We start from the raw sequence: 14,045 nt of genomic DNA on the forward strand, positions 1-14,045 counted from the left end.
AAACTACTGTACGAACGAACGGGAGAGGCAGAGTGGACAGAGGTATTTGATCCTTGTTATCTTCAGGGACATGCATTGCGCCACACCATTTAAACCATCCCACTTTATTTACAAGGATTCGGCCCGCCCATTATCAATGCTAGAGACATATACCGGTACCAACCGCAATTAAGATCCGAGTGGTCACTCAGTGTGCAATCCCAGCAGCAGGATCAACAAGGGCCTCCTGGCTATTCTGCCGCGCCGCATCCCACGAAGCTCCTCCCTTGCCGTGATCAGTGACAATGTGCGCAAACTTTTTCACATCCCCCTGCCTGCTCGTCAGCTCGAAAGCCTGCGACGCCGACGTCAGCGTGTGGTTAGACCTAGACTTGTTCCCAGTTCCTCTCGTCGTCCCGCCGCTTTTGCTATTGTTGCTTTTGCTGAGTGCGCCGAAGATGTCGCCTGCTCCCATCTGCCCTGATTCGAGACTCTTGAGGAAGCGCCACCAAAAAGGGATGCAGGTGGTGGTTATACCGATGCATTGGGTTACTTGTACGATGACGGTGGGCTTCCACATTGTGAAGATAGGCGTGGATGATTCAAGGGCTTGTTTGAAGAAGTAGATATGAGACACGGCGGGAGGGATTATGCTGAGATTTTTGTTAGTCTGTGTGGATGGATGCGTGGCGAAGATGACTTACAGGATGCGTGAGCCGAAGACACCAACCACCATGACTTTTGTGCCAAGTGGCATCTGCAGGTGCACGAGAATCTCGATGGTGACACCTGTGATGAGTAGATCGGTAATAATGTTGAGAGCGTCGACGTATGCCCAGAATGCCACCAGATCGACGCATGAACCGTTGATGTAATCCCAAGATGACGGTAATGAGCATGCGAATGCCCGTACAAATATCGCAGAAACGGCCCAGCCTACAATGATGATTTGGATCGGCAGTATTCGCTTGTGAGATAGTGGTGACATATTTCCAACGGTCGCCGTGGCTGAGATCTTCGAAAATGCTAATGCCAGATAAAAAAGAATGTCGGATACGAGTTGGTCCTGATACCGTCAGATCAGTCGCTTCCATTCACTGTCGAACTCACCTTCAGAATCAACGCCGTCTGCCCAGAAGACACATCAAGCTTTCCCATCCCATTCGCACCCTGTGAATAAACAACCCCCGATTGAGCAATAACAAAGATCTAAAATATCAGTAAACATCATCAGCCATCGAAGCTTAATTCTTACCATAGACACGAAGATCAGAATATCATCCGACTTGAACAAACTCGACCATCGCAATCTCCTCATCGTAGCAATACGCGTAAGGACACGAATAAACACCGAAAACATGGTAACAATCATGAGAATCATCGACAGCGCCCGGATAACAGGCGCCTTGTTAAACGGCGTCTCATGCTCACGAGGCAAAAGCATCTCGACGACTTGTGAGGAATTGATGAATTACAGATCAAACACATGAAAGCAGAGAATGGGGCGGATTAGGGTGATAAAGCTTCTCGCTGATATCTAATTTACGCAATGATGCAACTGGGACCACCATGCACTCCCTTGTTTTTTTTCCCGGCCCTGCGTACAAGACATGTGTTTCGGGAGACTACTTATCTCAACAGGGCATATCGGTCTCGATAAGAAACCTCTTTTGTTCATGCCACGTTAATAAACTTACAGGTCAAATTCCAGAACACGTAACAGTGTTGGTTGGGCAGCTTGTAGGATCTCATCCTTTGATATAACCCCTGCACTGAAACTCTCTCAGTGCACTACCCGGAGATTTACTTTTACTGAAGCTTTCTTTCATTTCAGGGCTCATCCTTGGCGCCACCTCATGATTTTTCGGGCTTTGGATGGCATCACAGAGCCAAGATGGGTAAATCCTTCGCTGGGTGGGGGGTCGGGATCAACAGCCGTCGTCGATCTGGGGGTCCGGAAACCAATCAAGGGCTTTTTAAAAGTCTCGACTTCAACTGCCGATCCCTTGCCCCTTTCGTGACCGCGTAACAGGGAGGCCAGCCGCGTTTCGGCATCCTCCATTCATCGTACCATGTAAGCTACAGGGGGCATTACAACACCTTTTGTCTTCTCTCGTCACTTACTGGATTCTGGCTGAGTACATCTGCAATGCATTATATATATGCTTTATTACGAGTGTCGGTTGTGTTTCACATGTTTAACCGAGAAGAGTTTCCCAGAGAAATATGTTAGGCACGAATTCATGTTACCCCCTGTAATCAGAGTTTACACTGCTTAAACTTTATTACCAACAGCCCTGTAGATTTTGCACCCTTGTATTTTTTCCGCGCCCGACGCGGCTGCCTAGCAGGGAATAGCAGACCTGCCAGTGCAAAGTCTATCCGTCCAAGCTTAGGATTTCCATTGCTAATCTATGGAGTCGTCTAGTTCACTTCTAGAAGCTGTATATAAAAGGCCCGTCCAGCAAAATTAAGCCTTCAGCGCTGTGGATTCGGCACATGTTAAACCTGACTAATAGAAAACAAAGTCCTCGGTGAAGGGGATTAAATAAGTTAGCACGGAAATCTCGACTCTTTCGCTTCAGAACAAATCGATCTCGTACACACTAAGCGACATCTCGTGGGATGATCCGGAATACGGATTTCGATAAATGGAACGTCCAGGTAACCGCAGACGACGCTGGCCACTCAGATCGAGCACCACCCGGCAGAAGGAATTCAGGGGTTGCATTCTGCAAGGATGGGTGAGCCGTGTTGATGGGAGGAGAGATGAAGGTTTTTACTTATGCATGGAACTAACAGGGCTTTCAAGCCATCGGATTCACGGACATCAACCGCGCCGACTTGTGGTCTGTTTTAACCAGACTTGAGCTTTTTTGCTTTTGGATCACGCAATGCTAAAGTTAAAAGCCGTCTCATATCATTGATTTCTTGTTTAGTAGTGATCGGCAGTTGGATGCTGTTCTGGGATTGGACACATCAAGGTTCCAGAACTTGAGTCCCTTGCGTTGAAGCGAAGAGGAGAGCTTGTAAGCGAAGGATACTGTAACCTGGAGTGGTATTTTATAGATGCAGCTATTAGATCTCAGGTGCTCTACCGTCTACGATGGAATGTCACCATTCAACGCAACCGTCAAACCATCGCCTGGAACGTCAACGGTGTCTACTCATTTATGCGTCGGTGATAATAACATGAGGCCTATAAGGACATGAACGATATGGTTCCATTCGTTTAGTGGACATCCCCTCGGTACACTTATTCCGGTTTCTTTCCGCGAGACCAAAGTTTCAATGACTCCATATACTGCAACGTCGCGAGGTTGCTTGGATATCTCACAGTGATATCAATCATGGAGAACACGCCAGATTAGGAGTGCAAATCGCCATCCTCGTATTGAGCTCGCTTGCGAAGTCAATATAATTATTAGCCTTATAGCCTGATTGCTTCTGTAAAGTATGATTAAAAATATTAAAATGCTCATACAAATGCTTAGCATAGGGTAGATTGCAAAAGGTCAGTAAGACAGAAAATGCTAGAACCCGTTAGCGGGGTACGCTTAAATTGCCGTGTCACTGCGCGCACTGCCATGTCACTTTTAGCATGATCAATACTCAATCACACCCAGGTTTCCCCGCGATAGACATCTATTCAGGCATGTTCCTGGCGATGTATTTGTCGCCTGCAGGCAAGCACGGTCATTTCTCTGAATCTGAATGCATGCCAATTGGGGTCCCAAACCTTTGGTTTTCTTGGCTAAAAGCCAAACTTCGAGCCGTCTGCAAATTCTCCATCCTCCGGCCCAATTTTTGCGTGTCGCTATTTATAGATAAGCTTGTGCGGGTTCACCCGCCGCCGTTCTCGGCAGTTAACAAAATCCGTCGCGACGATGGCTGACAAGTGAGTTATTGGTCTGGCTCGCATCAAGTTGGCCGAGGATGAATGTGGATTAGGAGTTGAAGACATATGTTCTATAATTGCTTGCGCCTTCTAAAGCCCATACTTGTCCATGAGCGCCTTGAATGATGCATCCTCTAGAAGTTGTCCTGAACTCAATCGTTCCTCAGGAAGATAAGAAAAGCCCCGTCGAAGGATGGAGAGCACGAGCTGTTGCTCAGCGGGGTCAACGGTATCCCAAGATTTTGTTACTCGCGACTCCAAAGACATCCCAAGCTCCGGAATTTTCTTTTGATCATACCAGCTCTCATCTGGTTCCCCACCGCCTTCATATGAACCTTTCCACGACAGAGGTAGTGGGCCTAGCACTCTGATAAGAAGTCCAACTACAAAGCGTAATCCGCCACCGAAAAATCCAGTACCGAAGAGAGGCCACTTTAGGTAGAGCTCAGCAAAGATACACATGTAGCTCCACATATCAGAAGCAAAAGTCGGATTTACACCGTGCATAAGCTCAGGCGCGGAGTATCCGATAGTTCCCTGAAGCTTAAAGTCTACCTCAGTGCCAGATCGAATAGTCAGACCAAAGTCGGCGAGAGTTATGGTATCCGGAACAACAAAGCTGTCCTTTGGAGACATTGGTGCCACCAATTGTCCCTCCTTCCACATCTTTTGGTCCGTCGGAAATTCGATCTTCTGAGGGCGACCAAGAATTTGATACTTGGCGGATATATCAGCACCAGGCTCAAATGACGAAGACCAAACATCACATTGGCGCTGTTGAGGTCTGCAAAAAAAAAAAAAAAAAATAGTCAGTTTGCGTGGATGTTAGCATTGCGAAAATAGGACTAACCTCGATGTACCATTCCACCATCATGCAGTGCTTTGAGTGCTTGGAGCAACTGTTTGGCAGCTGACCTGCGTACAATTGTAGATGTCTCCCGGGCGTAATCTCTCAGGTTGGGGCCCTTGAGTGGGAAAACGAGGACTCGATGAGGATTTCTGGCTGCGCCAGGTAATAAGAAAGCGTCGTGGTAAATCAACAGACGTGAAGTGTCTGTTACACAACGGAGGATCTCATTCTGCATAAGGAACTCTCGCTCACCCCCAAAGTTCGCTGTCATGATTTTGAGGGCGACATCTTTTCCTTTGTCCATGTCATGGGCCATCCAGACAGTCGAGAATCCGCCATGACCTAGCTTGTGCTCAATTCGATACCTGTCTGCGATGACTTCACCGATACAGATGGGAAGGTAAAGTCCTTCTTCATATCGGTCGACGGGTTCGCATGCATCTTCGACGTCCCATTCACCGTCTGAGTCTACGAAGTCGCCCCAGATGGAGGGCGAGGCGGTGAGATCAGTCGCATCGGAATCTTGCATACTCATGGCTGAGACTTTCGTGGGTGATTTGGCAAAGGCGGGTTGATGCCTAGGATTGAAAATTGTGCAGAGGTACTGACGGTAATTGGAAGCGGAATCCGGAAAAATAATTCTCGCTCACTTTCGCGTAGCCTGAGGCCATACTGATTGCCTTGCATGTAATGCCAACTGGACTATTATGATTGCCATCAGTTATACTAGCCTCTCGCGCTACTTGTGATATGAGTATTTGGGGCCTAAATGTCATTTATCGACTTGTATAAGACATGGCAAGGTCAATGAAAGGCGTTCACCACTTTATGCATGTTTTACATATAATAAAAAAAAGCTGCAAACATGCATAAGTATTATCTCATATTCAATGTAAGCTTCTGGCATTTTGAAAATACTACCTACTTTGTAAAGGCTTGGAATAAATTCCTCATTAAGGGTTGGCCATAACCTTTTCATTCGTTGAAATAGTTACAACGAACATTCTACAGAATGCAGATTTGCTGCAAGATTTTATTGACGTTACAAAGATGTCGGAAGCCTACGTCACCCTCATCTCAATGGCTTTCATGGAAGCACTCCTGGGTAAGGTTGAAGACTCGACCACATTGGGCCAAGGAGTGGCATGGGTATACGGTTGATGGCAAGCCGTGGATCGGGGCTTAAGGCAGTGGATTACAAGGACGAAAGGCAAGAGTTTCTGCAGACGCTTGCTGACATTGAAAAGAAGGCTGGTTGGTCGTTACAAGATTTAAAAGAGCTATTCTTAAATGATTTCTTAATAACTTCTTCTTTAATAAAAAGCTACAGAAGAACTAAAATAATAGTATTAAATAAATAAATAGCATAAATAGAAATACTAATTAAGTATTAAAAAATTAAAATATCTTTATAATAATATATAAAGTATAGCTAATAAGGTCTTATAATAAAAATAATATAATATAATACTTATTTTTTTAATATATTATATATAAAGTATTATATAATATAGTATTATATTTTATATTAGTTTTTATAATCTTTAGCTTATTTAAAATTAAGCCTTTAAAGTTAAAGCTTTAATATTAATTACCTTAATTAAGTAATAATAAAAAAGGTATTTAGCTTATTAAAGCTAAAGGAAATATCTTTTTATATTTATAAATTAAGGCTACTTATTTAATTAAATTATAAAGTTAAAGGCAATAGTATTATATATATAACAGTTAGGTTTTCTAAATAAGTAAACTAGTCTATACTAGGTTTATATTTATAGAATATATAAGGCGTTATACTAAGTATATTAGGTTATTATATCTCTTAATAGTTAATAGTATATATAAGGCTTATTAAAATAAAAAAGTATTATTAATAGCTAGTAAGCTAAGTTCTATTTAATACTAAATAAATATATATATATACTTAAGTAATATATAAGTTAAATAGAGTTAGTTTAATTTAGCTTATTTTTATTATATAAATTAAATAAGGTTAATTTAACTTTATTTATAATAGTTAATTCTATAAGTTAAATAGTATATATTTAACTTATATAGGGTAAGTAGCTTTTAATTAGGGAAAAAAAGGTAAGGTATATCTATATATAAGTTAAAATATATTAAGTTATAATATAATCTCTCCCCTTTCTAGGGTCTTATCTTTAAAGCCTATAAGTAACTAGGTATAAAATTTATAGGTATATATTAAACTTATTCTTATAAATATTTCTATATTAATAATATATCTAGCTATATTTTTAAGTATATTAACTATCTTAAAGTAGCTTTTAAGTATTATAAAGATATTTTTAATTTAATTTATAAATTTAGCTTTAAAATGCCTTAATATTTAGCCTATTTTTATATTAATTATCCTTAATATATAGTTTCTAAAGGTAAATAGTAATGTAATTTTTATATTTTTAAAAAATATACTAATTATAACTTTAGTAATATAACTTCTTAAGCTTATAAGTTCCTTTTTATTTTTTTTCTTTTTTTCCTTACTAACCTTATAGTTATATATATATTATATAAAAAGGATTATATAGATAAATAAAAAGAGTAAGTAAAGGCAGACCTTTAAGAGGCTTTAGTTTAGCTTTAGTATTTATATTATTAAGAGAAGTATCTTTATAAAAAGGCTACTAAAATAATCTATTATAGTTATAAGGATCTAAATAAGTTAAAGGAATTAGAAAATTAAAAATCTTCTAATTATTAAGTTATTAAATTTTCTGCTTTTAATAATATTTAAGTATTAGAAGATTATAGTATTATTAACTAGAGTTCTATACTTAATTTTTATTTCCTTAAGGTTAATAGAACTTCTTTAAAAATCGCTAGGTATTAGTAAAGTACTTTAGCAGTTCCTATATATTTTTATTTTTTAAGTAGTTTTTTTATTTTACTAAATATTCTTTTTTACTATTTTTTATTTAAGTCTCTCTAATTACCTTTATTTTATAAAGTTCTAGTTTATTAATTTTTTCTAGTTTACTGTTAATCTTAATATAAATTATATTAGCTGCTAATTTAAGTAATATAATATAAAAGATCTTATAAAGTCTAATCCTTATTAGTAAGTTTAGTTTATAATTATTTTTTAAGATCTTTTTAATAATCTTATAAGGTTTAATATACTTAAAGTCTAATTTATAACTTAGTTATTTTATAGTAATATTTTTAATAAATAAGTATATTATATTTCTTTCTTTAAAGGTTAATTTTTCTAACTTTTTAAAGTTATAATATTATTATATTTATTTATTAATAAATTTAAGTTCTATTTAAAGTTTATTATATATATTCTTTAGATCCTTACTTTTAATTATTACTATAAAGTTAATAATTTCAGTTTCTTATATATTATAGTATACTTTTAATATATAGTTAAAATTAATATTAGATAGTATAAGCTTTATACTTTTATTATAAGCAGTATTATAGGCTAACTAGGTATATAGTAACTTTTTAACTTAGTTATTTTATTTATAATTAATATAATATTATAAGTATTACTTTACTACTTAATTTATTTATTTTATTTATTTATTTACTTAAAGTCTAAATACTATTATAAGTCTATAATTAACTTCTAGGTAGGCTATTAATATTTACTAAAATTTACTAGTAAATATTATACTTTTATTAATAAGGATTTCTTAAAGTAATCTTTATTTTTATACTATTTTATTATAGAAAATATAAGTTATTTTCTTAATATCTATATCTTCTCTATAAGGTATATAAATTAAAAATTTTATAAGTCTTTTAATAATAACTATAATATTATTATAAAAGATTCTAGTTAAAGGTTTTTTTAATAATAGTAATTTAATAATAAAGTCTATTATAATTAAGCTTTATAGTACTTTTACTATTAATAATAGTTATAGTTCTTTATAAGGTTTATATCTTTATGCCTTTATCTTAGTATAGATATTATATTATTTAACTACTTTTTTTACTATAAGTTACTTAACTTAATATCTATATTATAAAAGTCTTTTTAAGGTTTTAGTAATTCTTTAATATCTATATACTAGGTATTTATAAAATTTATATATAAATTTTTTAAACTTACTTAGTATTTTTTTAGTAATTATTACTTATATTTATTTAAATATTTATATTTACTAAGTAAGTTAATATTTTCTTTTTTTATTTATTTTTAATACTTATTCTTTTACTTTTATAATACTAGTATTATAATCTAATCTTTAATTAATTATATTTACTTTTCTATTTTTTAATTCCTTTTTATAGATAATTATAAAGTTAAATTTATATAAATACTTTATATAATATAGTTATTATTTATTAAGTTTATATATTATTATAAAGTATAAGATATTTTAGTAGTTAATATAGACTTTAATTTAGTATTTATTTTCTATAAAGTAATATTTAAATTCCTTAAAATAGTTAATAATTACTAGGAATTCCTTATTATAAATTAAGTAATTAAATTCTGCTTTATATAGCTTATATAAATAAAAAGTAATAGGATATAGTTTCTTTATATTATCTTATTATCTAATCTGCCCCCTTAAAGTAAAGTCTAATATATCTATTTTTAGTTTAATTTCTTTTTTTAAGTTAAATATAGCTAAAACTAGTTTACTAGTAATAGCCCTTTTAAGTTATATAAAGGCTTTTTAAGCCTTATTATTTTACTTAAATAGTTTACTCTTTTTAGTAAGTTCTATTAATAAATTAGTAACTTTATTAAATCCTTAAATAAACTATTAGTAGTAATTAACTGCTCTTAAAAAGGATTATACTTCCTTTATATTTTTAAGTTCTTTTTAATTAGCTATTACTATAATCTTTTTTAGTTTTATTTTAATTTTACTTAATATAATAATATATCTTAAGAAATCTACTTTTATAATATAAAAGTAACTTTTCTTTAGTTTAAGTAATAGCTTAATATAATAGTTAAAGTTTTAAATAAAGAAACTAGTCTATATTAAGTTTATATTTATAGATTATATAAGGCATTATACTAAGTATATTATTTAAGTTATATCTCTTAATAGTTAATAATATAGGTAAGGCTTATTAAAGTAAAAAAGTATTATATTAATAGCTAATAAGCTAAGTTCTATTTATTACTTAATAAATATATATATATACTTAAGTAGCTTATACTTAAGTAAGTTAGGCTTATAATAAGTTATAAGTCAGATTATAAATCTAATATATAGCTTATAATAGTAGTTCTTTAGTATATTATAAGTTAAGTATTAATTAGTAAAAATTAGTAAGGTCTATATAATATAAATACTATTTCTATATTAAGTTATAATATAATTTCCCTTCTTTTATTAATCTTATCTTTAAAACCTATATATTTATTTTCCCTTTTTATATTATTTTTATAAGTAAAACTTAACTTTATAATCTTTATATTTTATTAATATTATATTAAAATCTAAAGCTACTTAAAATCACTATATATAAGCAATTTTAATTAAAAGTACTAGTTTTTTTATTATACTATATAATTATTATATACTTAAAAAGCTATAATACTAAGCTTTACCTAAGTATAAGTATTATTCTTAATATACTTATTATAGTTATAAATATAATAAAAAAGGCATTACTTTAGTTAAAGGTTTATAATTTCTTCTTTTCCTTTTATATAATTCTATTAACTACTATAGCTAATTATTTTACTACTAAAAAGCATTATCTTAAATAAAAAGAAAAAGTAACTAAAATTAAGTTATTATACTTATAGTAATAAGTAAATAAATATTTAAATTATTTAATATATTTATATTATTAGAAATAGTAATTAAATAAGTATAGTTCTAAAATACTTTATTAAAATATAATAACTCTTAATAAGCTTAAAGCTATTAAAAATGCTAAATCTTTTACTATTATAAAAGTATAGTTAATAAAGGCTTCTAATATTATTAATTAAAATAAGATTTTCCTTATTAATATTCTTAATAAAAGTTCTTTAATAGTTATTAAGTATTAGCTAAGTACTTTAATAATTCCTATATATTTTTATTTTTTAAGTAATCTTTCTATTTTATTAAGTACTTTCTTTTACTATTTTATATTTATATTTCTTTAATTACCTCTACTTTATAAAATTCTAATCTATTAATTTTTTCTAGTTTATTACTAATCTTAATATATATTATATTAGCTACTAATTTAAGTAATATAATATAAAAGACCTTATAAAGTCTAATCCTTATTAATAAATCCAGTTTATAGTTATTCTTAAAGATCTTTTTAGTAATTTTATAAAGTCTAATATACTTAAAATCTAGCTTATAACTTAGTTATTTTATAATAATATTTTTAATAAATAAATATACTATATTTCCTTCTTTAAAAATTAGTCTTTCTAATCTTTTAAAATTATAATACTATTATATCTATTTATTAATAAATTCCAGTTTTATTTAAAGTTTATTATATATATTTTTTAAATCCTTACTTTTAATTATAACTATAAAGTTAATAATTTTAGTTTTTTATATATTATAATATACTTTTAGTATATAACTAAAGTTAGTATTTAATAATATAAGCTTTATACTTTTATTATAGGCAGTATTATAAGCTAACTAGGTATATAATAACTTTTTAACTTAGTTATTCTATTTATAGTTAATATAATACTATAAGTACTATTCTATTACTTAATTTATTTATTTTATCTATCTATTTACTTAAAGTCTAAATATAGTTATAAGTCTATAATTAACTCTTATATAGGCTATTAGTACTTACTAAAACTTACTAATAAATATTATACTTTTATTAATAAAGATCTCTTTAAGTAATCTTTATTCTTATACTATTTTATTATAAAAGATATAAGCTATCTTTTTAGTATTTATATTTTCTTTATAAAGTATATAAATTAAAAACTTTATAAATCTTTTAATAATAACTATAATACTATTATAAGAGATTCTAGTTAAAGGTTCTTTTAATAATAGTAATTTAATAATAAAATCTATTATAATTAAGCTTTATAGTACTTCTATAATTAATAATAGTTATAATTTCTTATAAGGTTTATATTATTATACCTTTATTTTAGTATAAATATTATATTATTTAATAACCTTTTTTACTATTAATTTTTTAATCTAGTATTTTTATTATAAAAGTCTTTTTAAAGTCTTAATAACTCCTTAATATTTATATACTAGGTATTTATAAAATTTATATATAAATTCCTTAAATTTACCTAGGATTTCTTTAATAACTGCTATTTATATTTATTTTAGTATTTATATTTATTAAGTAAATTTAAATTTTCCCTTTTTATTTTTTTCTAATACTTATTCCTTTACTTTTATAATACTAGTATTATAATTTAATTTATAACTAATTATATTTACTTTATTATTTTTTAATTCCTTTTTATAAATAATTATAAAATTAAATTTATATAAGTATTTTATATAGTATAATTATTATTAATTAAGTTTATAAATTATAGTAAAATAAGAAATATTTTAGTAATTAATATAAACCTTAACTTAATACTTACTTCTTATAAAGTAATATTTAAACTCCTTAAAGTAATTAATAATTACTAAAAATTCCTTATTATAAATTAAGTAATTAAGTTTTACTTTATATAACTTATAAAAGTAAAATATAATAAAATATAACTTCCTTATATTATCTTATTAACTAATTTATTTTCTTAAAATAAAGTCTAATAAGTCTATCTCTAATTTAATTTCCTTATTTAGATTAAAAATAGCTAATACTAATTTACTAATAATAGCTTCTTTAAGTTATTTAAAGGCAGCCTATACTTTATTATTCTATTTAAAAGACTTATCCTTTTTAATAAGTTTTATTAAAAAATTTATAATTTTATTAAAATCCTTAATAAATTATTAGTAATAGTTAGTAAAGCCTAAAAAGGCTTATATTTCTTTAATATTATTTAATACTTTCTATTTTAATATTATAAAAACTTTCTTTTTTTTTATTTTAATTTCTTTAAATATAATAATATATCTTAAGAAATCTACCTTTATAATATAAAAGTAACTTTTTTCTAATTTAACTAATAATTTAATATCTTATAATATTTTTAAGACCTTATAAATATATTCTTTATATTCTTTTTTATTATTTAAAAAGATTAAAATATTATTTAAGTAATAAACTATAAAGATATTTAAATACTATTAAAATATATTATTAATTATCTACTAAAATATTATAGATATATTAATAAGATTAAAAAGTATTACTATATATTTAAATAGTTTAAATCTAGTTTTAAATACTATTTTCTATTTATTTCTTTTTTTAATATAAATAAGATTATATATACCCTTAAAATCTAAAGTAATAAAGATCTTTTTACCTTATAATTAATCCTTAAATTCTATAATAAGTAAAAGTAAGGTTTAATTTTTAATAATATATATATTAACTAATTAGTAATTAATAACTAGTCTCTCCTTTTTATTTTTCTTTAATATAAAGAATATTAATAATACTAATAATAAGCTAGATTTCTTAATATAGCTTTTTTTAAGTATTTTATTAATATACTCTTTTTAAACTTATAGCTCTTTTTAATTTAATAAATAAAGCTTTTAAAATAATAAGTTTTTATTTATAAGATTAATTTTATAGTTTTATTAAATATATTTAGGGACTTCTATCTTTAATTCTTTTATAAATAGTTTATTATATACTTAATATTCTTTTAGTATATTTACTAATCTATCTTAGCTTATTATTATTATTTATTCCTTTTTTAAGTTTTATTATTAAAAAATACTTAAAATCTATTTTTTACTTTATATACTCTTTTTATATTTATATTATACTCTTTTTAAAGGTAATAGCTTTTTTATTTTATACTTACCTATACTTTCTTTAGTAATTAGAGTTTAAGATCTCTTATTATTTTTTATAATTATTTTATTATTACTATTAAGGTTACTAGAAAAAGTAACCTAGCTTTCTTTTTAATTAATAATTAGGTTTTCTTATTTAAGCTATATTATACTTAAAAAGATATTTATATCCTATCTTAAAGGTATTATATTAAAATTTACTTTCTATTTTCTTCTTTTAATATAAATTTTAAAATAATTAATCTTTTAATCTATAATACTATTATTATAATTAAAAAGCTATCTTTTTATATTTACTAGTAAGTAAAGTAATAATTTCTTCTTTTATAGTAATCTAAGCTCTATAACTATTCTTAAGTTAATAAAGTTTTATTATACTTTACTATTAATTTAAGTATCTAGCTATCTCCTTTTAATTTAAATAGGTAATATTAAGTAA

General features: G+C 28.5%; 2 protein-coding genes across 2 annotated transcripts; both read right to left on the minus strand.

Annotated features, from left to right (window-relative positions):
* Window positions 1–187: 187 nt before the first annotated feature.
* On the minus strand, window positions 188–1,423 carry J7337_010310 (uncharacterized protein; the record flags this gene model as incomplete). The annotated part of the gene is made up of 4 exons (XM_044827895.1): window positions 188–632; window positions 684–1,045; window positions 1,090–1,188; window positions 1,235–1,423. The coding sequence occupies 4 exons, from the start codon at window positions 1,421–1,423 to the stop codon at window positions 188–190; spliced, it is 1,095 nt and encodes a 364-aa protein (XP_044676449.1).
* Window positions 1,424–3,967: 2,544 nt separating this feature from the next.
* J7337_010311 (uncharacterized protein) lies at window positions 3,968–5,262 on the minus strand (the record flags this gene model as incomplete). Its single annotated transcript, XM_044827896.1, has 2 exons — window positions 3,968–4,651; window positions 4,738–5,262. 2 exons carry the CDS (start codon window positions 5,260–5,262, stop codon window positions 3,968–3,970), a joined length of 1,209 nt encoding a protein of 402 aa, XP_044676450.1.
* Window positions 5,263–14,045: the final 8,783 nt, after the last annotated feature.

Source organism: Fusarium musae, chromosome 8, assembly GCF_019915245.1.
Source record: "Fusarium musae strain F31 chromosome 8, whole genome shotgun sequence".
Taxonomy (NCBI): domain Eukaryota; kingdom Fungi; phylum Ascomycota; class Sordariomycetes; order Hypocreales; family Nectriaceae; genus Fusarium; species Fusarium musae.